This window comes from Conger conger, chromosome 14 (genome assembly GCF_963514075.1).
Source record: "Conger conger chromosome 14, fConCon1.1, whole genome shotgun sequence".
NCBI classification, from domain to species: domain Eukaryota; kingdom Metazoa; phylum Chordata; class Actinopteri; order Anguilliformes; family Congridae; genus Conger; species Conger conger.
This window is the reverse complement of record NC_083773.1, coordinates 33,894,542-33,921,021: the sequence shown is the minus strand read 5'-3', so window position 1 is coordinate 33,921,021 and position 26,480 is coordinate 33,894,542. Positions and strand designations below refer to the sequence as shown.

The 26,480-nt window shown below is 47.1% G+C and overlaps 1 protein-coding gene across 2 annotated transcripts; it reads right to left on the bottom strand.

Annotated features, from left to right (window-relative positions):
• Positions 1 to 146: 146 nt before the first annotated feature.
• Positions 147 to 26,206, bottom strand: LOC133110350 (ubiquitin-like modifier-activating enzyme 1). 2 transcript variants are annotated; one of them, XM_061220379.1, is made up of 26 exons: positions 26,001 to 26,206; positions 15,918 to 16,034; positions 14,589 to 14,647; positions 12,219 to 12,387; positions 11,465 to 11,599; positions 11,112 to 11,218; positions 10,816 to 10,906; positions 10,550 to 10,682; positions 10,056 to 10,153; positions 9,822 to 9,968; positions 9,515 to 9,691; positions 9,183 to 9,290; positions 8,965 to 9,045; positions 8,492 to 8,644; positions 7,865 to 8,030; positions 6,325 to 6,521; positions 5,767 to 5,831; positions 4,256 to 4,451; positions 3,881 to 3,955; positions 2,841 to 3,030; positions 2,623 to 2,711; positions 2,437 to 2,529; positions 2,009 to 2,200; positions 1,813 to 1,914; positions 1,500 to 1,600; positions 147 to 1,320 (listed from the first exon to the last, which is right to left on the bottom strand). In XM_061220379.1, exons 2-26 carry the CDS (start codon positions 16,032 to 16,034, stop codon positions 1,185 to 1,187), a joined length of 3,177 nt encoding a protein of 1,058 aa, XP_061076363.1. In that variant the 5' UTR covers positions 26,001 to 26,206; the 3' UTR covers positions 147 to 1,184. The 2 variants fall into 2 exon arrangements, with proteins under 2 accessions (XP_061076363.1, XP_061076362.1); XM_061220378.1 differs by lacking the exon at positions 26,001 to 26,206 and adding an exon at positions 21,947 to 22,205.
• Between the last annotated feature and the right edge of the window lie 274 nt (positions 26,207 to 26,480).

Here is a 26,480-nt window from a genome sequence, read left to right as displayed (position 1 = left end):
CAATGAAGTGCTGGGAATGTTTAGCCAAACATTCTGGGAAGATTCGGAGAACCTGGGCCTGGATAAGTCTCAAGTCATTGGGCCGAACGGGCACAACGCACTCCATACATGAAATACTGAAAATGACGAAATGCACACATGTAGAGTTCAAGTCTTTAACAGCTTTATTCATGATCACACCAAGTGTTCCGATTACAGAATATCCTTAACCTGTTTTATTTTTTTGTTTTTTTTTGTGTTTTTTAAACCCTATTTTATTTTATTTTTTTAGTTTTATTTTTTTAGTTTTAAACAAAGTAGAAAGAATACAGAGATCATGTTCTACAAGGTGTGTGCCAGAATTCACCCACCCATCACCCCTAAAAAATAAAAAATATAAAAACGAGACAAAACCAAATAATGGGGCACTGGCCCCAGCTAAAGCCAGGGAAAGTAACATTCACAAAGCCAGCAGAGCGCCACCTACAGGTGTACAGGGGAGTGGCCAGGAGGGCACCTCCAACGCACTGACACCTGTGGCTCCATCCACACACGCTCCCAGGGCAAAGATTCAGGGACACAAATCTGACCGTTTCACCCATGTGCTCTTCATTTAATTTATTATTATTTTTTTTTAAATGAGTCTTCCCCAATAGACATTTTTTTGGTGCCGTTATCCGTATCATTTCAATCTGGGAGAGGGGAGGGTCAGAAATTCCAAGCAGATATTCCCAGTATAAGAAATATACTGGGAATAAGAAAGGAAATAAGAACAGTAGTAGTTTAAAAGAACACAACATGTAGGAGATTGTAGGTATACGATGTGATTTATTACAGTGTAGCTGCACAGTGTAAAAAAAAAAAAAAAAAAAAAAAAAAAAAAACAGTACTGTTTTAAGGTCTGAAGAACATGCTCTACCTAGATACTCCACCCCATCTACAAGAGGGAGAATAAGGTCCATCTTACATGAAACTATGAATGATCCAATTCCTTCTCACCCTTGTGGTTTTATTGGCTGTGGTGAAAAAAAAAAAAAAAAAAAAGAAAAGAAAATGCCTCTAATTTCAAGCTATCCAAAGTCCCAAACCGGATTGCTCCCGCCCTCTCCCGCCAACACACTCTTTGGCTCCTCTGGCAGATGTGCATCCACGAGGGTGTTCTGGCCCCCGGCCCCTGCCCGTGGCCCCCGGCCCCGGCCCCGGCCTCAGCGGATGGTGTAGCGGACGTAGGGCACCTCCACGTCCTCGTCGTTCAGGTCGTTGCAGCACAGCTCGAACACCAGCGCCCGGACGTGCTTCCCCAGCTTCTTCTTAGAGACCTTGGTCACGATCTCCGTCATCCTGGAGGAGGGGAAGGGCAGCCAATCACCTCACAGGACAATGTGTGCATTACCAATCCCATGGTCCATCAACATATCTCCCAATTCCTGAAGTGCTACAGGCCTGTGCGTGCGCGTGCGTGTGTGTGCGTGTGCGTGTGCGCGCAGGTGTGTGTGTGTGTGTCAAGGCGCGGGACTTACGGCAGCTGCAGCCTCTCTTTCAGTTTGGCAGCAGGCATGAAGAAGGAGTACAGCATGGATACACCCTGGGACAGCATGGTGATCTCCAGCTTGTGTTCATTCTGCACAGAGAGTCACTCTTTACACACAATGCACAGACACCTCCAACTTCAGCTTGTGTTCATTCTGCACAGTCCCTCTTTACACAGACTGCAGACACCTCCAACTTCAGCTTGTTGTCATTCTGCAGAGTCATTCTTTACACACCCAGCAGGCACCTCCAGCCCGTGTTGATTCTGCACAGAGACGCTGCGTGCACACAGACAAGACCCACCTTAAAGTAGTCCAGGAACTGTTTGAGGGTCATCTCCTCCCCACTGGGCTGCAGGCCTTTCACCTCAAAGCGGTCCCACAGGGTCCAGTCCTCCTCGTAGTACTGCAGGCACAGAGCACACGTCAGGGCCGGGCACACCACGGGGCTGCAGGGCAGTGCACACCATGGGGGGGGGGGGGAGGAGTGCGGGGCTCACCTTGTGTTTGGGAGCGGCGATGGGCTCGGAGAAGGCGAAGAAGGGCAGGGCCAGGTTCATGAAGCCGTTCTTGTAGGACTCGATCCGCTGGTGACCCTGCGCGATCTTCAGCAGCTCCAGGCACACCAGGCCCACCACCGCCGCCGTCGTCGTGGCGATGGCCGGGATGATCTTCCCCGCGATCAGCTTGCTCTGTTTAGGGCGGGGGGGATCAGAGTTAGTACGGAAGGCCTGGGGTCAGTACGGAAGGCCTGGGGTCAGTACGGAAGGCCTGGGGTCAGTACGAAAGGCCTGGGGGACCGGGGTCAGTATGAAAGGCCTGGGGGACCGGGGTCAGTACGAAAGGCCTGGGGGACCGGGGTCAGTATGAAAGGCCCGGGGTCAGTATGGAAGCCACAGGGCCGCTGGCGGTCATAGTGCGGTCTGACCTTGTGTCTGTCGGCAGGGGGGATGTCGTAGTTCTCCGCCCGCAGGTTGGAGGCGGCGACGATGAAGTCCATGTGGAAATTGCTGTCGTCATCCTGGGGTAAAGGAAAACGTGCAGCTGTTAACACAAACTGCATCTTTATGCATTCAGTGGGCCCTATCCAACCCAGAGCAGCAGGGAGACGCACCTTCTCAAATTCGATGGGACAGAGCTTGAACCGGGACGCGGCGTCCGCGTTGGGTAGCAGCACCTTCAGCTCCTCCAGTCTGGAGTCGTCTGAGGAACCGAACACACACATCCATGAGACACACACACATCCATGAGACACACACACATCCATGAGACACACACACACACACACACACACACACACACACAGGGGGCAGACATCTCATACTCTCTCACCGACAGAGGCGTGGGCATTCTGCATCTCCTGGTCAGAGACATGGATCTTGACCCCGGAGCGGGGGGTGAAGGTGGGCACGGCGACGCCCTGGAGCAGCTGGGCCAGGGCGGCGCGGTCCGTAGAGCCGGGGAGCCCGTACGAGTGCGCCAGCAGGTTGGCAGCAGCCAGGACGTAGTCCATATGCAGGTCCTGAGAGAGAGAGAGCGAGAGAGAGAGGGAGAGACAGAGAGAGAGAGAGAGACATAGAGACAGAGAGAGAGCGAGAGAGAGAGAGAGGGGGAGGGGGGAGAGAGAGAGAGAGAGAGAGAGAGAGAGAGAGAGAGAGAGAGAGAGAGAGAGAGAAAGACAGAGAGACAGAGAGACAGAGAGACAGAGAGATGAGCTACTGCAGCAGGGCGGGCGAGTCACCTGCAGGCCTTGTCTTACTGCTTTTAATGCATCGACACGGCGGCCTGTAGCGTAGTGGTTAAGGTAAATGACTGACACACGCAAGGTCGGTGGTTCAATCCCAGTGTAGCCACAATAAGTTGAATGCACAAGCTCACAGTTGAGCAAGGCCCTTAACCCTGCATTGCTCCAAGGGAGGATTGTCGCCTGCTTAGTCTAATCAACTGTATGTCACTCTGGATAAGAGCATCTGCCAAATGCCATTAATGTAATGTATTGACTCATTATCGCTACTTTATTATCTTGAAATAACACCCAACAGTTACTATGACATTGTTTTGTATTATATAAAATGTATCTATGCCTGTAGCTTCATGCTGAAAAGAAATAACCGGGCTGCACTATGATTACAGATTACTTACGGATGCGTGTACTTGTGTTCATCTGTGCACTAGGCAGTGTGCATATGGCTACTTGTTAATTAGGCTAAGTGTTTATTAGGGTGATGGTAAACGTTGAACTTGGACATGGCAACACTGAAATTAAACTGCAGCAGGGTCAACGCAGCCAACTGCAGTGGAGAAAGAGGTCGTAATGAGCGACTAAACCGTGTGACGTGTGCTCTGGGGCGGGGGGGTCAGGGCTGACTCACATTGCTGCAGCTGAACTCCAGGGCGTGGGGGCACCGCTTCGGTCCAGACCAGAACAGAGCTCCTGAGCTAGTCAGCTATACGGGTGAGAGGGGGGGTGTGGAGTCAGTAATGGTTACCATAGCATGCCATCATAGGAGCTGACAGTTCAGCCCATTCTGATTACATGATGATTCTTGAGTTAAATTATTTTCGGAAGGCAACATTCACACGAAATCCGATAATAAAGTTGAGATAATCTCCAGAATCTCTCAATTAAACACCTTAACGTGCGTCTCCAAAATGTCGTTTTTTTAAAACCACAGGTTCCCCATCATATGGGATACATTTTAGCGATAGTGAAGTGGCAGTCGAGCGCTTGGCTGTAGGCGGCTCACCTGCTCAGGGGGGAAGTTGTGCAGCAGCTGACGGATGTTGTTGCTGTACTGCAGTTGCCAGTGGTTACGGGCCCACGTCACGCAGTCCTCCCAGCTGTGGGGGCAGTCCGCCACCAGGCTGCGGTACACGGCCTCCAGAACCTCCAGGGGCTGAGCCCCCGGCAACTTCAGAGTGCGCTCCATGAACTTAGGGTCTCTGTGGAAACACACACACACCCTAGCTGAGTGTCCGCTCCATAAACACACACGCACACACCCTACCTGAGTGTCCACTCCATAAACACACACGCACACACCCTACCTGAGTGTCCACTCCATAAACAAACACACACACCCAACCTGAGTGTCCACTCCATAAACACACACGCACACACCCTACCTGAGTGTCCACTCCATAAACACACACACCCTACCTGAGTGTCCACTCCATAAACACACACGCACACACCCAACCTGAGTGTCCGCTCCATAAACACACACACACCCAACCTGAGTGTCCACTCCATAAACACACACGCACACACCCTACCTGAGTGTCCGCTCCATAAACACACACGCACACACCCTACCTGAGTGTCCACTCCATAAACACACACGCACACACCCTACCTGAGTGTCCACTCCATAAACACACACGCACACACCCTACCTGAGTGTCCACTCCATAAACACACACGCACACACCCTACCTGAGTGTCCACTCCATAAACACACACACACACCCAACCTGAGTGTCCGCTCCATAAACACACACGCACACACCCTACCTGAGTGTCCGCTCCATAAACACACACGCACACACCCTACCTGAGTGTCCACTCCATAAACACACACGCACACACCCTACCTGAGTGTCCACTCCATAAACACACACGCACACCCAACCTGAGTGTCCACTCCATAAACACACACGCACACACCCTACCTGAGTGTCCACTCCATAAACACACACACACACCCAACCTGAGTGTCCGCTCCATAAACACACGCACACACCCTACCCGAGTGTCCACTCCATAAACACACACGCACACACCCTACCTGAGTGTCCACTCCATAAACACACACACCCTACCTGAGTGTCCGCTCCATAAACACACACGCACACACCCTACCTGAGTGTCCACTCCATAAGCACACACACACACCCAACCTGAGTGTCCACTCCATAAACACACACGCACACACCCTACCTGAGTGTCCGCTCCATAAACACACACCCCGCCTCAGTGTCCGCTCCATAAACTTAGGGTCTCTGCACGCACGCACGCACGCACGCACGCACGCACGCACACACGCACACACGCACACTGTCTGCTCCATAAACTTAGGGTCTCTGGAGACGCTCTTACAAGCTACAGTCATGTTTTTTTGTTAGTAGGCTAATGCTGCTTAATCTTCATTGTGAGATTTAGAAGCAGCTGACTGCTCAATAGCATTTGTGCGGTATATTGATGATAATATATAATAACTGCGGTGGCATATGAATGCATTCTAACACCTGTACTCACGTGAGGTACTGCATGGCATTCTCCGCTGGCTGCTTGAAAAGACCTTCAAACTCATCACGTGCCCACTAGAAAGAGACAGAGGCACTCATCACTGACCTCTTCGCTCACAGTTTACGAACACGAGCAGAAGGGCAAACAGGCTGTGCGAGTCAGGAGAGATCATTCACTGCTCATCTGTAATTTGAGTCTGCTCTGTGACAGCCGTGTGCGTCATTAGTACAAGCGTGTAAGAGTATGTACTGCGTGTCAGTGTAAGCTGTGGGTCGGCTGTGTAGGTAGTATGCAGTGTGTCAGTGCAAGTATGTAGTAGGTCAATGTAAGTTGGGTGCCAGCTGTGTATGTAGTACACAGTGTGTCAGTGCAAGTATGTAGTACACAGTGTCAGTGTAAGTCGTGTGCCAGCTGCGTATGCAGTATTCAGTGTCAGTGTAAGTTGCCTTTCGGCGGTGTACATATGCAGTATGTTAGTATAAATTGTGTGTGTGTGTGTGCGTGTGTGTGTGTGCGTGTGCGTGTGTGCACATCAGCAGTCACTCAGGGGTCAGCCGGGCTCCTGACCTGCAGGGTGTGCTCGATGGCGTTGGGGAAGTTCTTCAGGGTGCAGATTGGGATGGATTTCTCGGGTGGGTCCTGGCTGGAGCTGTAGGACTCGGTCAAGAACGGCATCACCACCTGCACGTTGCCCTTGGTGCCCAACGTACCGGACTCCAGAAGAGGCTTGCGGTAATACACACACCTGCGATCCATGTACATGCCTGAAACACGGAGACCAGACCAGAAGCTCAGGTTTTCCCTCAGGGCAGGGTTACTGACGGTGACTGAATAACGGGATGGGTGAACCACGAACAGGGCAACAGGTACAGTTTGGTGGTGAAACTTTACCAGTTTAAATCACCTGCACACCTTAAACTATGGAGGACCGGTGTGGATCTCTCTATCCCCTGAGGGACAGCAGGGAGAAGGCAGTGAGGATCTCTCAAACTCAAACTTGGCATGCCAAAGAAACCATCATAAGATCACAATCAGCGAGATTGGCAGAGTGCATTATTACTACGATACACACTGTGCCAATTAAGTCACCAACTAATGAACCCCAGCAGGGCTGTAGGGGGCTGTAGGTCTACCCCAGCAGGGCTGTAGGGGGCTGTAGGTCTACCCCAGCAGGGCTGCAGGGGGCTGTAGGGCTACCCCAGCAGGGCTGCAGGGGGCTGTAGGGCTACCCCAGCAGGGCTGCAGGGGGCTGTAGGGCTACCCCAGCAGGGCTGTAGGGGGCTGGAGGGGGCTGTAGGTCTACCCCAGCAGGGCTGTAGGGCTACTCCAGCAGGGCTGCAGGGGGCTGTAGGTCTACCCCAGCAGGGCTGCAGGGGGCTGGAGGGGGCTGTAGGTCTACCCCAGCAGGGCTGTAGGGGGCTGTAGGGCTACCCCAGCAGGGCTGCAGGGGGCTGTAGGGCTACCCCAGCAGGGCTGCAGGGGGCTGTAGGGCTACCCCAGCAGGGCTGTAGGGGGCTGGAGGGGGCTGTAGGTCTACCCCAGCAGGGCTGTAGGGCTACTCCAGCAGGGCTGCAGGGGGCTGTAGGTCTACCCCAGCAGGGCTGTAGGGGGCTGTAGGGTCTACCCCAGCAGGGCTGTAGGGGGCTGTAGGTCTACCCCAGCAGGGCTGCAGGGGGCTGTAGGGCTACCCCAGCAGGGCTGCAGGGGGCTGTAGGGCTACCCCAGCAGGGCTGCAGGGGGCTGTAGGGCTACCCCAGCAGGGCTGTAGGGGGCTGGAGGGGGCTGTAGGTCTACCCCAGCAGGGCTGTAGGGCTACTCCAGCAGGGCTGCAGGGGGCTGGAGGGGGCTGTAGGTCTACCCCAGCAGGGCTGTAGGGCTACTCCAGCAGGGCTGCAGGGGGCTGTAGGCCTACCCCAGCAGGGCTGTAGGGGGCTGGAGGGGGCTGTAGGTCTACCCCAGCAGGGCTGTAGGGGGCTGTAGGGTCTACCCCAGCAGGGCTGTAGGGGGCTGTAGGGTCTACCCCAGCAGGGCTGTAGGGGGCTGTAGGTCTACCCCAGCAGGGCTGTAGGTCTACCCCAGCAGGGCTGTAGGGGGCGCTCTCACTCACGCGCATCCACGTTGTCCAGGGCGTTGGCCACGCCGTCCAGGCTTTCAAAGAACTCGTCGTCGTAGACGCGCTCGGTGTCCGGCCCCACGCGGTTCTGGTGGCTGCAGATCCGGATGGACGGGTTCATCTGCTTCACCGCTGCAGCGGCCGTATCGCTCTTCATCTTCTGAGCTCAGAGGAGAGAGGAGAGACCCGTCAGAGAGGAGAGACCCGTCAGCAGAGAGACCCGTCAGCAGAGAGACCCGTCAGCAGAGAGACCCGTCAGTGAGATTAACTGCAGAGAGCTCTTCTGATGGTTGATGTCAACATTAACTGAAGCTCCTGACCCGTATCTACATGATTCTATGTATTGGACTGCTGCCACACAATTGGCTGATTAGATTACACCTCCTTATTCATGCGATTAAGTAAAAATGTTCCTATTAAAGTGCTCAGTGGGTGTATATGTGGGTGTAGGGGTGGAGGTGGTGTTTCAGACACGGTCACTGTATGTGGGTGTAGGGGTGGAGGTCACTGGGCGTGACATGGTGGTGGTTGAGACACGGTCACTGTATGTGGGTGTAGGGGTTGAGGTCACTGGGCGTGACATGGTGGTGGTTGAGACACGTTCACGCGCGCGGTCCTCACCGACACATCTCCGGGCCGGAACAGGAACTGGCGGTTGAGGTTGGATTTTTCGATGGTGTCCATGTCGGTGACGATGACCTCGCCCTCCCCGCAGGCCAAGCCAATCATGGCAAAGTTCTTCAGCAGCTCACAGCCAATGGCGCCAGCGCCCACCTGGGAGAAGGGTTAATTACGCTTCTGCCCAACGCCGACACCCCCACCTCGCGCTCGTGTTGACGACGGGGGTGCGGTTTGGATTTGGGAGTCTGAACTCCACTGAACCGAAGGATCACATTCTTTTTGTCATAGATGCAAACGAGCAGTCGGTCATAATTTTACTTCAGCTATTCCAGCCATGAATTACCCAAGTGATAGCACTGGATCATAAACATGAACAAAAATGATTGTGATTCAGAGCAGAGAGAGAGAGAGGGAAGGATGGATGGAGGGGAAGGAGAGTAGGGGGACAGAAAGATGAAGCTCTCTGGCCTTACCAGGAAGTATCTCTTCTTGGCCAGCTCCTCCTGCAGCTTGGAGCCAAAGACAGCTATCTGCCCGTCATAACGAGAGTTCCTCTGGAAAGAGAAACGGTGCATTAATCCAGACGGCCATAAGAGAGGAGCGCTGCACGCTGCTAACCATATAAGCCACTCAAACCTATGACAGGAAGCGAGAGTTAAGGAGAGAGCAAGAGAGAGAGACGGTCACTTACTGGCACACACTCCTCCTCTGTGGGCAGGGGAGCGTCGCCCTCCGGCAGACACTCCAGGGCGTCGAAATACAGCCACTGCATCATGGGCGTGAACTTCCCCGTGCAGGCCTGCGGGGGGGGGAGCACAGGAGCACACTCAAAACGCACATCGTCCACAAGCTACGCGCTGCACGGTTTGAGCCGTACTGCGGCCGCACCGTTCACAAAGCATGGAGAAAGCACCAACTGCCTAACTGCCAGAAAGTGTTACTGTTGACTGTTTTTGGGCTCCCGCAGAAAGGTCTCAGAGGTGCAGCTGCAGGGTTTTTTTTCCAACGGCGCCGTCGAGTTACCTTCATGACCTCCTGCGCGGCAAGGCCCCCGATAAAGGCGTTGATAGGGGCCAGGTCTCCGGCAGAAACGTAGGCCAGCTTGCGCAGGACGCCCTCGTCCAGCTGCTCCTGCTTGGCCCCCCCAGATTGGGCCCCGTTCAGCTCTTCAGTCAGAGACACCAGCTCATCTGCGTCTGCCTGGGAGAGAGAACATGGCAACTCAGTCAGGCCAGTCTGGGAAATACCTGCGTAGGGTTGGATTTCAAGGGATTTCAAGGGATTTCAAGGTTTTGGGGGGTTAACAGGTTTCAGAGTTTGAGGAGGGTACCTGGTTCCAGGACTTAGGCAGACGGTTGTGCTTCTTCTGGAAGGCATGCAGGGCTTGAAAGCCCAGGTGCAGTTGGCCGGGCCGGTCGAATTTAGCGAAGTCCGTGAGCACGAACTCTGGATCCGCCATTGAGGCAGGCAGAGATTTCTGCACAAAAAAGCCTCATGTCACAATTCCAGCATCATAACAAATTTATCAAAACACACTGTCGCTCTCTCTCGCAGGCACACTTACAAAGGCGACCTTCTTGGGCATCTTGACCTGAGAGACGATACCGCCTCTGACATAGTCCGAGAAAGAGGTTGTGTCGCAGATGCTGAAGGTGTAGGGTCCTGCGAAGAGGAGAAATCCAAAGTGGCACTGTTACTACAGCCGAATTCCATCCTCACAATTGCACTGACAGTTAGTACAGCCGTATTCCATCCTCACAATTGCACTGACAGTACAGCCGTATTCCATCCACACAATGGCACTGACAGTCACTACAGCCGTATTCAATCCTCACAATTGCACTGACAGTTAGTACAGCCGTATTCCATCCTCACAATTGCACTGACAGTCAGTACAGCCGTATTCCATCCTCACAATTGCACTGACAGTTAGTACAGCCGTATTCCATCCTCACAATTGCACTGACAGTTAGTACAGCCGTATTCCATCCTCACAATTGCACTGACAGTACAGCCGTATTCCGTCCTCACAATGGCACAGTGTGCGTTTCTGTATACCTAGGGTTTTAATCTCCATAGGCTTGGCGCCGTTGAGCTCTGTCATTCCCTGCACCTCTGTGAACGTGACATAATCGCCGCTCTCGAAACCGTGCCGAGCCTCGTCCAAACACGTCACCACGCCTGAAGTGTCCTGAGAGAGGGAAAGAGAACGAGCGAGGTCACAGGTCAGCAGGGAGCGTCATGATTTAACGGTCCTCAATCAGCCCACCCTCCCCCACCGTTCACCCCAGGCAGAATCCCATGTGCCCCAGCCAAGTACCCACCTTTGTAACCATGGAGACCATGGCACTGAGGGGCTGTTCCCCGGTGGTGTCGAAAACCAGCATGTCCTCGCCAAAGTCACAGAACAGCTGACTGCAAGCATAGACATCAGCACAAAAATAAACAAATCAGCGGTACAACGCATATATTCCAACGTGCAACTGGTGCAGGCAATTCCCCAGCTGACCAGAAGGGGGCGCGCTGGCAAGCCTACTAACACCTAATCAGCTCAGTTTCACTAACACGCCATACACAAATGCAAAATGCGTTACAGGGGTGTCTGAGTGAGGCATCTTACCCAAACAGCCCACGGGTGTCTGCAATGATGAGTTTGATTCCCTTGCTGTGGCATAGCTCCCCAATGCGCAGCTGCTCATCCAGACTGGAGCAGGTCAGGACCACCACCTGCACAGAGCACACACACAGCATTTACACACCACCACCTGCACAGACCACACACAGCATTTACACACCACCACCTGCACAGACCACAGACAGCATTTACACACTACACCTGCACAGACAACAGACAGCATTTACACACTACACCTGCACAGACAACAGACAGCATTTACACACCACCACCTGCACAGACCACAGACAGTATTCACACACCACACCTACAGACCACGCACACGGTATTTGACAAACCTGGAACTGGGCGAGGTACTCCTCGGTAAGAGTGCCAGTGTACGCCACCACAGGCACATAGCTGTTGAGCTCAGCGAGGCGGGACTGACTGACCTCCGCCCGGTTCTTTCCCAAGTCCTCCTCCCGCATGTAAAACTGCAAACACACAGCACAGCTCAGAGACTGGAGTAAAACTGCAAACACACAGCACAGACTGGAGAGGGGGTGCATGAGAGCGGGGGGAGGCACAAGGCAACAACTGCAACTGAATTTGGGACACTCTTACAACTCCCACATACGCACTGCAGTGATAAGAGTGCCAGCTGTATATACTGGGACACAACACTGATGTCACTGAATTCAAATCACTCTTGGTTCAACATGCTTCTTATGAGGCAGGTCAGTAAATATGTCAAAGTTTAAATATGATTGTGTCTATGTGTTTGACAGAGACTACCTGCAGAGGCATTCAACCAGAAGGGCTTTTGGCTCTGCCGTCTTCCACCCCAACCCCACCACCTGACTTTGCCAAATATTGTTAAAGTATCTTGACTTTTTAAGACGAATAAAGCACCCCTGTGAGACTAATTAAAGAAAGGTCCTGAATTACTGGTGAAGGCATAACCTGTAAAGAAAGCTTGTTAACAAAAGCTACTTACTGGCTAATTAAAGTACATTGGTAAGGAAAGCAGACAAATTAAAGCCAATTGCAGCTTAATACCCATGAAGGAAAGACTAATTAATGAGAGTTCCTGATTGGTTAACTACAGCGTACCTGAGAGGACAGGTCCCTCCACTCAGCAGGGCCCTGGTCGTGCAGCGTGACACTCTTGACCCCGGCCAGGATGACATTTTTGGCGATCTCCACACCCAGCCCTCGCAGGCCGGAGACGAGCACGTTGGAGCACTGCATGCGCTTCATGGCCTCATGGCCGAGCACATAGCTGCAGGGGGAAGAGGAAACAGCGGGAGTTAGAGCCAACATGGGGCTCTGCATACAGGCATTCACCCAGCCAGCAGCAGCACTGTTACTGCAGGGGAAAGAGGAAACAGTGGGAGTTAGAGCCAACATGGGGCTCTGCATACAGGCATTCACCCAGCCAGCAGTAGCAGCACTGTTACTGCAGGGGAAAGAGGAAACAGTGGGAGTTAGAGCCAACATCGGGCTCTGCATACAGGCATTCATCCAGCCTGAAGCAGCAGCAGTCACTGCGCTTCCGGCTCACAACAATGCACTTATGATCAAAGCAGTTTGCTACATATTGCTTTAATGACAACAATTTTATATATATATATATATATATATATACATATATACATATACACACACATACACACACACACACACACACACACATTATATTAAATCATATAAAGTTAAAGATAAAAATAATGTTCAACATGATTAAAAAAAATAATAATTTTGTAATCTTGTTAATCTTTGTAATCTTCTTAAAACTGTACAGTAGTTTCCTGATGGATAGCATTGTGAAAGCATTTCAAGCTTTTGGAGCATAAAAAAAATGCTGCTTCACCCGTTTTCTTGAGTTTCGTTCTTGGAACGAAAGTAAACGAGCAGCTGACGACCTAAGCGTTTGGCTTGGGACATAGCCTGTCCGGCAATCAGAAATGCATGACGGTGCTAAAGGCATTAAGAGCACTGCAACCGAGTAAATGCTTTAAACTCAATCAAATTAATCTAAAGACACAAAGAGAGCAGAGGACAGATGATGTCTTCAGATTTCCTTGTTTCTGTTAAAAATCTGGGAGCAGCATTTTGTGTAAGACTTAATCCATCAGTCGACCTCTTTGGCAGTCGTGCAAGAGCGCATGGCAGTAATCAAGAGGACTAAAAATAAATCCACGCGCCAGCTTTGCAGAATGGACTGACACGCTATATTTCTCAAGTGGAAAAGGGCTATCTTGGTTTCATAGCCAATGTAAGGCATGAAACTAAGTTCAGTGTCAATTATGACGGCAAGATTTATTTCTACCAATTTGATTCCAGCAGCTAGATGTTCAAGTTTGGCAAGCCTTTTATCATTCTTTCCATTTGTTCCTATGAATAAGATTGCCCTCATTCAACTAGATAAAGTTTTTGCTGATCCAACAGACAATATGAGCACAAACGAGTCAAGGCATCATCTATATATAGCTGCGTGTCATCTGCTTAGCTGTTGACACCGTATTGATGAATTATTTTACCCAACAGAACTTTCTAGAAGGAGAAACTGAGCGAGACAGGAACACCACACATACCTTTGACAGTCGCCAAATTTAAAAAAAGTAACGTATGATTCAAACCAGTCTGAACATGTTTGCAAAGTTTTCTGAAGATGATCGCAGAAAAGGAACATGATGGCCATTACGCTACCAAACAAAACCTTCGTTTATTTTGTTTTATGACACTGCTGTAGGGCATTTTACATAAGTGTGCCTCTCTGCAGAGCCCCAAAAGGCAACAGACTGTATTGACCATTGACGCAGGGTAAGCAAGGCTTGATGAAAAGACAGTGCTCGTCAATACAGGACTATTGCTCCCATCATTGTGCTGCCTCTGCGCAATTCTGCCATCTCAGTGGAATGCTCCCAGAACTGATGAGTTCAAATAGTACAGTATAAACCATGGGTTTTCCACATACAGTGTTTGGTGTCTTTAGATTGCTAATGTTGTGGGAAATAGTTTGGTGTCATTGGTGTCGTAGTACACTGGTTGCTAAATAAAGATCTTGAAACCACATGCAAGTTACCTGTGAGTCAGCATCCAGCTGTGCTACAAAGGTTAACCAGGTTTGTTAGACGTACAGAGATAACATCAGCAGGACCACTGTCTTGTGACTCATTATTTGAGGATTTGTTGTTTTCCTGTACAGACTACACACGTTTCCTTCACCTATACTGAATAGAGTACTGAATAAATTTTTGCAATATTTTAAATAGGCCACAACCCGAGATGATCTAGCTAATGCCATGATATACCACTACATTTTATAACAGTCGGTCTGTGTGACAGCAGTGCCAGCTTTAGCTGCAGCAGAGAGTGCAGGCACCGTGGGAACAGACAGGTCATTCAAATATCTACCAAAAAAGGGCGGAGGTAAGAGCAGTAACGGATAACGGACAGATGGATAAAAATAAAACTCACAGCTGTCTGGAGTACAGGCCTTCATCAATCTCCACTTCACTGCCATTTCTAGCCATGCCCTGGAAAAAGACATCACATCAAATCAAGCATTGTACCACACACAAACACCTGAAAACAAACACACACATGCACATATGGTTTTAGCTCAGAATACAAGTAATTTTAATAGATCTCTTCATTTTAATTTGGTTGTCAGTTGAAGTAATTTCATTGATAATGGATATCTTTGATAATCACATTAAATAAATGTATTGTACATGATGGATGATGGATAAATGAGGTGCTTCAACCATTGGTGCACTTGTTTGATATTCAGTGCCAAACATTAAATAGGGGTGATGGTGGTTAAAACGGCTGGATTCAGAAATGAAAGCTTTTCATTAATCCTCACCTCCCATACAGCCAATACAATGACACTTCAATCAAGACCCCTCAAACTCCCACTCACCAAAATCCAAGGACCCATAAAACCTGCACAGTAAACTGACTTCACAGATGCTGTAGACTGAAATAAAACTAACATAAAATGACCCAAATATCCCTGAAAATGAATCCCCAGATGATCGGCTCTTTCAGCTCCAACAGAAACCCAAAACCACTTTCAGTAGACTGTGGGTTCTGACCGAGGATCTCAAAGGTCATGCCATGTGCACTTCATAGCATTTACATTTCCCCAGAAGCTCAGAGGTATGGCAGGTTATTAAGCTTTTGGTGGCAAAAAGCTGTATCAATTTACCCCAACAAAATAATACAGTTTTGAACAGTACTTTGAAATGGTAGTATTCCTCACACTGAACCAATTCGTCTCCCCGGACCTATTTTTATTTTATTAATTTTTATTTATTTATTTATTTAATTCCCATTCTTTCCTTCCCCTTTAGGTACTCCGAAACGAAAGCAAGAAAACATTGCGAGCCTGAAAAGTTTTCCAGGAGGAAAAGTGTACAATGTATTTTTGTATGAAGCTTTAAATTCTATGAATTTAAAACGGCTCTATGCCTGAAATCAGGCATGGTGCCTGAGACCTTGAAGCCCTTGGTAGTGTACACAGAGCGCATGCTCTGTAACCAAGAGCCCCAGTGGGCATGCCCTGGTACCAAAAGAGCCCCAGTGGGCATGCTCTGGTGCCAAAAAAAGCCCCAGACAAACATGGCAGAGTGGGCCTCATGTGCCTCGGAGCAGATCCCACTAGAATCCATCAAACAGGTAAGTGGAAGCAGACTCCAGTTCTTGTACATCACAATTTGAAATTAGCAGCGTTTGTCGTTTGAATAAAAGCAGTAAGTGTGTAGAAGCGCGTGTGCGCGCGCGTTGTGCAGGAATACTCACGTTAGTCGGGTTTTGGGGTAGTTCGGTTCTGACAGAGTTTGAGGAGGAGCAGTGAGATCCCGTCTTCGTCTCTGATCCAGACACGCGGCGTTTCTTGGACAGCGGCGAGCTGGACATCTGCAAATCACAGAACGGTTTAGCCTTTCGTACCAGTTCTCAGGTACACGCCCCCTCAGAACCAGCTCTACATGTTGACACAGGGTCAATGATGATGATCAGTGGAATGCTCCCAGAACTGATGAGTTCAAATAGCACAGTATAAACCATGGGTTTTCCACATACAGTGTTTGGTGTCTTTAGATTGCTAATGTTGTGGGAAATTGTTTGGTGTCATTGGTGGTGTAGTACACTGGTTGCTAAATAAAGAACTTGAAACAGCATTTCGAAATAAACCACAGGTAATGCAAGTTACCTTTGAATCAGCATCCAGCTGTGCTACAAAGGTTAAACCAGGTTTGTTAGACGTACAGAGATAACATCAGCAGGACCATTGTCTTGTGACTCTATTTGATGATTTGTTGTTTTCCTGGACAGACTACACACGTTTGCTCCACCTCTCAGATACTTCAGCCTTTTGGTGTATTTGGGAGGTTCTTACACTGCCCAGCCCTATTTCGAGGAATTCCTTCAGTTAAAAGTTTGGTAACACTATTTTACAGACTTGGTTTACTGGGAAAGTTGTTTTTCTTGTAAACCCGAAGTATACATGGAATGGTTCAAGGAGACTCGCTAATATGACCTCCTGCCCACCATTCACGTATAGCCATTCATATTACATCTTGTAATTCTTGTAACACATTGTAATTATATTTCTGCAATGCACATTATTTAATAAATTGTATTCATTTGAACCTGCATCCTCTTGACTCGCATCACTGCACACTTAGCAGTTTAAAGTCCTAACAGACATAGACAACCTAGGATACCTGCACCCCATAGTCACTTGCCTATACGCCATTGCCGTCACAAGATGCATATGTGGATCATTGTAGGCTATACAGGCACATCCGCATCTATACAAATAGATAGCGATCATGTAGAGCCACACAATTGGCGGACATTTGCAGTTCCTTTTGTTGAACTGTTAGAACAGAGGGCAGTTGAACTTATCTTTTGGAGTCAGATAAACAAGATCAAAATCATATTAACCCTGTTCCAGTAGCATGGATCAGACTACACGCGTTTCCTTCACCTCTCAGATACTTCCGCCTTCTGGTGTATTTGGGGGGTTCTTACACAAGTATAAATTCCCTCAGAACCTGCTCTTCTAGGAATTGCCCCCCTTTCAAAGGCACAATATCTGATCAAATACCACTGGCTCATATATAGGCAAAATAATTTATGCTGTTAAGCAGAAAGTAAGCATCAAAATGAACCCCTAACAATATATGGGCAATTCCTCAGTAACATCAACCTGGGTATGAAAAAATTAAACTTGAAAATGAAACTCGTCTCAAACAGACCAAACCATTTCAGGTGGCTTTCCCAAAATACCCGTCATTTTGCGTCACATCCACAACGCAAGTCGTCACTTTTTTTTGGCTTAAAAATATTTTTATCATGATTTTTTTGGCCCTTCCCCTCAGCCAAGTGGTTGCTATGACGATATGCATTAACATTTTTAATAATGCAAGAGTAGTCATTTTTCTGAGGGATTTCGTAATTTTGTGTCCGAATGTCGCATCCACAACGCGGGAAATCGCCCATACGTCGAATGAAAATGAATCCAATACGTAAGACGCGAGTCGGTAACCCCCACCCAGCCTGAACCTCGCGCCCCCTCAGTTCCGCCGCAGTGGCACGCAGCAGAAAAGGTCAGAGCATTGAGACGAGCTGAACGCGGTCTCCCAGGAGGCCCGGGCGCCGCCGCTCCACACTGCAGGTGCGTGATCACTCCGGTTACAGCCGCAGTCCCACCACCCTGTAACTCACTCCCGCTGCCTGGCTACGCGCGCGCAGCGCTGCGGCTACGCACGCCGAGGCTTGCTTAGTACCGTAGCCAACTGGGGGCTTAGCTCGGTTAGCGCTGAAGGTGAGCAGAACTGGTTTTGGGTAGTACTGACGCAGAGAGGGGCTGGGCTTGGCTAGAACTGAGGAAGGGTAATACTTGGATGGGAGACGACCTGAAACTGGTGTGAGCCAATAGGGAGCACCGTATCTGTGTGTACTTTTACAACAAAGGAAACGTACGGACCTTAACATGGCATAACATTTTATATATAAAAAGAAAAAAAGAATTTGGCCTTTCCTCCCAGCCAAGTGGGAGCTATGATAATATGCATTCACTTTTTTTATTTTTTTTTATCATGCAAGAACAGTTATTTTTCTGAGGGATTGTGTCATCTTTGACCAAATGTCACATTCATGATGCCAGAATTGCGAAACTTGTCATACTTTTTTTTATCTGTAAATGTATTGACCACAACTTCTTTCATGACATTTATTTTAAAAGTATGAGTGTTACATCATTTGACATCAATGGACAGCTTATGCCATCTTGTGACAGCTGTTATGTCATTTGTATGAGAGTATTATATCAACTTTATGGTGAGGGGTTCAAGAAAAGTGTTACCGCTTATTTCTCATACCTAAAAAGAAAACGCAGATAAAACATGTAGGCTAAAGCATCTGACAAAGCTCCATTCCTCTAAACACGCTCATGGATTATTCCCGAACCTCTGGACTCCTACAAGAATAATAATAATAATAATAATAATAAATAATAAATAAATTATATATACACACACATACATACAGCTTCTTCAATGTGAAAGTGAACAATGCATTATTGGATTTCCCTCCCTGCTGGAAGCTTGTGTTTTACACCCTTGGCGGGAGGGAGGAAAAACAAGGGAGCAAGGGAACAGGATTGCTCCCTCCCCTTCCCGAATTTGAAACCGAACCCCGCTCGGTGTGGCCTCCATATCGCATCCTGCCATTTTGGGGACCACCCCCCCCTTGAAGCAAGGGAAGGCAATGTCAGAAAGACAGCATACGATTTGGAATGAAACCCAGCCACAGTGCCCACTGACTCAACGAATATGCAGAGCTGCCCCGACAGCCCATAGCCGGTTATTACTTCAGTTTGACAGGCGGTTGACCAATGACAAATGTGTCGCAGCAGGGTACTTCGGTAATGATTGATTTAGTCATTTATGATAATTAAATTAACATGAATACTTTTTACCAAGATAAATAGAACATAAGATATTACAAGAGGTGTCTGGAGGAGTAGTCTGGGAGTGAACGCACACAGACACACACTCCGTACGAGACATCGGTTGACTTGCAGTGGCTACTAGGGAACATGTTCGAAAAAAAGAACCGTAGCCAAAAAGACAATTAAATGGCAGCTTTAAGACCGTGAGTCTAGAGAGCAACTGAACCTCTGACTATATACATACTAAAGAATGTTCATCTCAAAAGGCATTAACACCAACATTTTACTTTTTGTTTTTTAAAGGGAAATCCAAAATCACTTCAATTTCAATAGTTCATAAATATGCTTAAACCTTAATTTGCAAGAAACCTCCCCCCGCCCCCCGTTATAGGGTAGACCAGGGGTGCACAACTCCGGTCCTGGAGGGCCGTTCTGCGTGCTGGTTTTTGTTCCAACCATTTACTGTCATTTTAGTTTTCTGACAGCTCTATAGATTACACCGGTTCACTCCTGTAGTGGATCACAGTGAAATCCTTAGGATACACCTGCAGTCTGTGACTGTAGCTGGTGCTTCTTCAAATGACAAAGACGCAGCATGATTGAGCAGATTAAGTCATTTAAGAGCAGAAGTTGCCACAAAAACCTCAAATTGTTCATTCCTGGCTGTGCAGCCCTGGGGCGGACGCTTAACATCATCTGCACTTTTCATGTCGTGTCTGCTATCAATTGAGCAAAAGCAGACTATTGCATATAAGGTGGGAGGCCGGTCTACCACATGAATCCTTAATGTCAGCCATTTGGTTTTTCACTTCAAATCAATCAATCGCCCCCCTCCCCCCCCCCCTTTTTTTTATCATGACTGAAAAACGGAAAATTGGAAATTACATAAGGAAGCTCAAGTCAGCAAAAATGTGTCTAGTGCAAAGCTATATGATCCATCAAAAAAAATGTAGATTGCCTGACTTCCCAGGGCAAGTAAAACACGCCGTCGGGACAGTAACATGGCGTTTTAAACATCAAGCAATGCTTTTTTTGTTTTTTTGCCAATAGTTCATTTTGCCAATAGAAAGCCATGGCTAATCTGAGGCAACAATAATTAAAACAATCATCCATAAAAATCATTTCGGTGTCTAATCATGAAGCAAATCAAAATATTGAAAGAAGCATTAATCATAATATTGTGAGCTGATGACTCAATTTTCTATAAACACAGATTTATAGAAAGCTGGGATTTACAGAATGATTTAATGCCACCACACCAGAACCGGGTAAACGCAGATTATGGTAATACAGACATCCTACAGTCCACAGCTGGACAAAACGGTCCAAGTCACAGCGTGGATTTCTGCCATGTGAAACCATACTTTGACAAATAATCAACTGAGCTGCGCTGCCACCAGCAATATTTAAATAACATTACTCTAAGAGAGTCTGACAGTTATCGTGGGTCCAAGGAGAATAGGTTACTGTGTAGCTGTAACAATATTCTGAAACTGGTGACCATATCAGAGCGTTATCAGTTGAGGTTACCGTGTGTAACGTCAGTCTTTTGGACAAACAAAAACGCTGATTCATTAAAACTGACTGCAGATGCGAAGGGTGCGTTTCTGTACAATGCAGTGACTGCTTCGTGTTTTCCCACCCCGTTGTCAGCCACAGAGACTGCACCCATATAGCTTACAAGGAAAGCGTAAGATGATTTTACAATCATGATGCATAATTTAAGTGGAGAGAGTTCACACATTATACAGCGATACAGCAGTGCATCTGATTTTAATGCATATATACGTTACCAAATGCAGTTAAACGCCTAGCTAACGTTACCAACAAAATTCTGGTCTACTTCGAACAGGCCCCAGCAATTAACACGCTAATCTAATTTATGATAACGATATCCATGAATACAAATTGTTCAAGTGGCATTGAAGTGTAGCGTTACCTGCGCGGAAGAGACAAAATCCTCTAAATGCTCATATGGTCTTAACTAACGCGAGTTAGCAGATCAAGAATTCCACAAGGGTTGCATGTGGATGGTATGAAGTTCATGATTATTAGTTATTATCGTTAGAGTTGCGTTAATTGTTTTACGTATCATTCCAGAATATGAACTGTAGTACTTATTTAGCCAACAAGCTAAAAGTTATCTGGGCTCCGCTCAAATTCTGAAACTGAAACGGAACAGCCTCGGTTATTTCCTTGGAGTAAAATCGTTAACTTCGATAACTAATAAGAAATATTTGACGTTACAGTAACGCCATGTAGGCCTTGGTCGAGCAATGCTTTTCGTTTTTCCAAACTAAAGTTAAATGAAAACCGCAGCAGTCCTGTCAGTTTTACTTCGTTTGATAAAACGTTTGATAAAACGTTTGATTGTTACCGAGTAACATTAGCCAAAATTAATCGAAACACTGTGTCGCTTTCAAACTAGCTAGCTACACCCAAGGTTCAAGTTCATGTAGGTCCCACTGAGTATAGCGAGTGAAACGCACTGAAACTTTGATTCATTTGGAGCACAAAGCAACCAGCCACTTTCAGCGAGCAAACGAATAAAACAGACTGTACAAGCTCGCTTGCTAATATTATCTGGGGCCTAACGGGAGTTGGCGCAATGCAACACCAGATAGCTTGCCATTTTGGACGCGCTTTGTTCTGATATTACCAGCTAGCTAGCGTTCTCTTGTTAAGAGGCAATTCGAAGCTAGCTATAGGGCCAAGTTAAATCTGCCCAGAGACAATAACATCGATTCAACAACGGTCCCAACTCGTGCAGAGACCTTGGCTGGTAACAAAAACCACAATGGCAGTCAAAACCACGCTAACTAACCATCAACAGTTAATTTATTTATGTCTATGGTGTACATTATCTTACCAATAATCCTTCTCTGTCCCCTCACTGTGCCTGCAATCCGCTCCTCCTGTATGTACCTGGCAAAGCGTCTACAGGGATTATAATTTGCGGGTTTAAAAGAAAAGAAGAAACTAGACCAAATCTAAAAGTTAAAAACAAAGCGACTAACAAGAGTTGGATAGATGCTTTTAATTGCCGAGTCACTCTAGCTATGTAGCTAACTAGCTGGCTATGTATCCTGTCTATTCGCGTTGCTGGTTCTCCCTTCAGCAAACGGGAACAAAACCAAAATGGCATCCCCCGGATGGAGGCGGATATACTGAAATATTCAACAGAAAGGGGTGGTCTCAGCATCGGCCTCAGCAAATCATTGGTCTCTATAAGGTTTCCGAACGCAATATTACGCAAGTAGCTACATGTCCAGTCTTACTTATGCTGGTCATGATTTATTCAAAGCGTTGCGAGACCGTTGACGATATGGATATTTAATGACGGCCTTAGCTAAGTGAAGAAAGAAGATCTTTTTTTTCTCGGTTTAAAGTATTTCGTTGAAGTTAACGATACAAGCAAGTGAAAGACGAAAAGCTGGAAACGCCTGTACCCCGTCTCAGTCTAGTTTGTGTTGTGGGAAATAGTTTTGTTACCGCTGTCTTGTGAGTCTTTATTTGATGATTTGTTGTTTTTCCTGTAAACCCTGGGTATACAGAGGGAAACGTGGAACGGTCGAGGAGACTCGCTAATACGACCTCCTGCGCACCATTCGCGTATGGCCATTCATATTCATATCTGGTAATTGTTGTAACACACTGTAATTCTATTTCTGCAATGCACATTGTTTAATAAATTGTATTCATTTGAACCTGCATCCTCTTGACTTGCACTATTGCACACTTAGCATTTTAGAGTCAGACACCCTAGGATACCTGCACCCCGTTGTCACTCACAGTGCCGTCACAAGTTACATATCATTGTAGGCTATACAGGCCACAGGCACTTCCGCGTCTACATAGACGACTTGGAGATATTCAGCAATGATTTACTAATGTTCCTGTCCAATTAAATATAACTGACACATTTTAATACAAATGACTTAATCAAGCACGAGTGGCCTCAATGACCTTTACTGTGGATTCAAAACACACTATTTACATACTCCCATTATACTATTATAATTAATTGGAGTCTTTTTTTGAGCCAACACCAATACTGAAGCACCATACAAATCTCACAGCCATGTAACTTTCACAATTCCTGCAACTCTGCGAGCAGAGCAATCTGTCTAGCAGATGCTCTTATCCAGAGTGATTTATCTTTTAAAGATAAAATCCACTCATACAGGTGGATATTTACTGGAGCAATTGAGATTAAGCATCTTGCCCAAGGGTAAAATGGCAGCCCACCAGCTGAGTATCAAATCTGCAACTTCTGAGTCTCTAATCCTGTTCCTAACTACAAACGACAAAGAACTACAACACTGTTAGGTCTCGGTAGGTCAAGAATCATGAAACCATGTGGCATGGTGAGGTAACTGAGGTGCTGAAAGTGTACTGCTACTCATTCACAAACAAACAATCTTAACAAGCACAACCATTCAATAAAGCAAGTGTAAATATATACTGTACTGAAGATATTATGTGTGAAGACTGCCACCTTGTGCACCCATTCTTTCAAACATGAACAAAATCATATGCAACCAGTAACTTTTCCAGCCAACCAGTAGCGTCATCAAAATCATACAGGACAGAACCTATTCACTGGCCCCTACTAAAGTTCAAAGTAGCCGGCACAGATTTGTCATGCTATAACCACTTAGGTGTCACTTAAATGTGTTAGCTACGCATTTTTAGTATTGGCTAGAACCTCCCTTTGACTCCAGGACAGACTGAATCCATAAGGTGCTAGAAACATTCCCAAGTGATTCTGGTCCATGTTGACACGATGGCATCGCGTAGTCGCTGCTGATTTATCAGACACACATTCCTGCTGCTAATCTCCTGTTCCACCATATCCACCATACAGGGCGGCCGGCCTGTAGCATAGTGGTTAAGGTACATGACTTGGACACGCAAGGTCGGTGGTTCAATCCCCGGTGTAGCCACAATAAGATCCGCACAGGCTTTGGGCCCTTAAGCAAGGCCCTTAACCCTGCATTTTTCCAGGGGGGGATTGTCTCCTGCTTAATCAACTGTATGTCGCTCTGGGTAAGAGCGTCTGCCAAATGCCAATAATGTAATGTAATGTAATATCCCAGAGGTGGATCCGGGGACTGCGTAGACCATTGGAGGACACTAAACGCATCGTCATGTTCGTGGAACCGGAATGAGACGAGGTGTGTTTTGTGACATGGCACGGTATTCTGCTGGAAGTAGCCACCAGAAGATGGGTCGGCTGTGGCAATAAAGGGATGCACGTGGTCAGCAACAATACTCAGGTAGGCTGTGGCATTGAAACAATGCTCAATTTGTATTAACGAGTCTAACATGCACCAAGAAAACATTTCCCAAACCATTACACCAACACCAGCCTGAGCTGTTGACACAAGCCAGAATGGATCCATGGATCCATGTTGTTTTATGCCAAATTCTGAGCATACCATCTGTATTTTCTGCTGCTGTAGCCCCATACAAATCAAGGATCAACATGTTGGGTATTCTGATGTTTGCTCTGAATAACAACTGAACCTCTTGACCAAGTGTTTATGCATTTAGTTGCTACCACATAATTGACCGACTAGATATTTGCATTAATGAGCTGGTCTACATGTGTACCAAAAATAGTGGTCACTGAGTGTACAGTATCTTCCAAGCTGGCGTTCAGGACTATGGCAGACTGGACAGAGCTCTGTTTAAAATGGACAGCGTTATCTCGGGTTACCCTGGTTGTTCGAAGTGCTGATTGTCTCGCTGATTGGGGCTCTACAACTGTGAACAATCTTACTGGCAACTAAGACGTTTTAAAGACCATCAACTACGAATTATATAGTCATAGTTAAGACATATTTTGGATTTTCACTTTTTAGCACATAAGTTTGTCAACGTAGCACTGCTAACCACAAAACAATGGTTACCTACATAAAATTACCAATAGTCACAGTAAGCCCATGTTATATATGTTATCTGACGTAGACGGTAAGTTAACTTTACACAGTTAACGTTTATGGCACATGATTAAGCCCTCGTAAAAGAAAACTAAGGTAGCTAAGTTAGTTAACTTACGTTAGTCCAAGAACATGAGAACACACATTGTGTTAGCTATTACTCTGAAAATGCACTGAATTCAATCATGAAAGTGTTGGGGGGAGGGGGTGCACCGACAAAGGCCCAAGTGGGCCAATGAACCCAGCTAACAAGAGGCAGGTTCCGATTCTGATTAGCTAACATGAGCTACACTATCCTGGCTCACTTTAGCTTGAAACCAGTATGTAGCGGTCTGCCGTCACCGCCTTCAACTTGCAGGACACGAATGTGTCGATCAAGCACCTGTGACACGATAAAGGATATACAAAAGCATATCCCACAACTAGTTAGCAATACAGCCAAGCAAAGGTTAAGTTTCTTGCATGTTAACGTTAGTCGCCTACCCTAAGCTATATAGCTAGCTAAGGTTAGCTGACAAAACAACCATAACTGGATGACCGTTATGTTAGATCCACGCAGGCAGCTATCTGGCGAACTAGCTAACTATAGTAATGTTAATTAGACTAACGTTTGCAAGCTACCCCTGTGGAGAACATGGGAACTCATCACAGGCTCGTTAGGTAACGGTAATGGTATGATTATAACTTAGCTAGCTAGTTCCAATCGTGAAACGCTGGTCCTTAGCTAACGTTACTCGCTGTTCATTCTTTATCATTTCTCCTTCTCCGACACTCACGTTTAATTTCGTAAAATTTGGAAAGCTGTCCTAGCCTTTCATCCAACCTTGTCAAAACCAGCTCATCTATTACTCGTAAAAATTAGGAATTTAGCTTGCTGTTTTTGTGTCCATATTTATAAAATAGCTATGACTAGCTAACGTTAAGCAGCAAGTAAGATAGCTGGCTTGGGTTTAGAAGTAGTAGCTATGCAGAACTCACCACATCTGATATTACTCGGGCCTGTTCCGTGGTATTGAAAGCAAAAATAAAGTCCTAAAGAAATACACAACAACGGGACGTTTGGGTTATCAGGCAAACTGGCGGGAGCTGAGATAGTTCTTGCGCTGCGAAAGAAGAGGCCGAGTGACTGTTTCAGCACCACTTGCAATCTCCTTTACTGTCTTCTCACCCAGAAAACTAGCTCGCTATCAACATGTGCGGAGTTTAGCCAGGGCACAGCATTCAGTCGATGACATGTGGAGGTTGATATTAAAATCCGTGTTTTTGTTTTAAGACTATGATACTTTAATGTAACATAATATCTCATTATTAAAATGCAAAACTATTACTTTCCTTTCTGTGTATTGCTTCTACATGTAGTTCAATAATTTACAGTGTAATCTTTTTCCAGACGACTCTCCCCCCCCCTCTCTATTTGAATGAAGCCAGCCGAGACGTTACGCAAACGCCGAGGAAATT

What these genes read in the sequence shown, in the direction of transcription:
- LOC133110350 (XM_061220379.1), bottom strand. Translation starts at nt 16,034, where the DNA reads ATGTCCAGCTCGCCGCTGTCCAAGAAACGCCGCGTGTCTGGATCAGAG. An exon ending in TATGGAGATTAAAACCCTAG is followed by an intron (nt 10,154 to 10,549) that starts GTATACAGAAAC and finishes TCCTCTTCGCAG; the next exon opens with GACCCTACACCTTCAGCATC. An exon ending in CCTGGACAACGTGGATGCGC is followed by an intron (nt 6,522 to 7,864) that starts GTGAGTGAGAGC and finishes TCCGTGTTTCAG; the next exon opens with GCATGTACATGGATCGCAGG.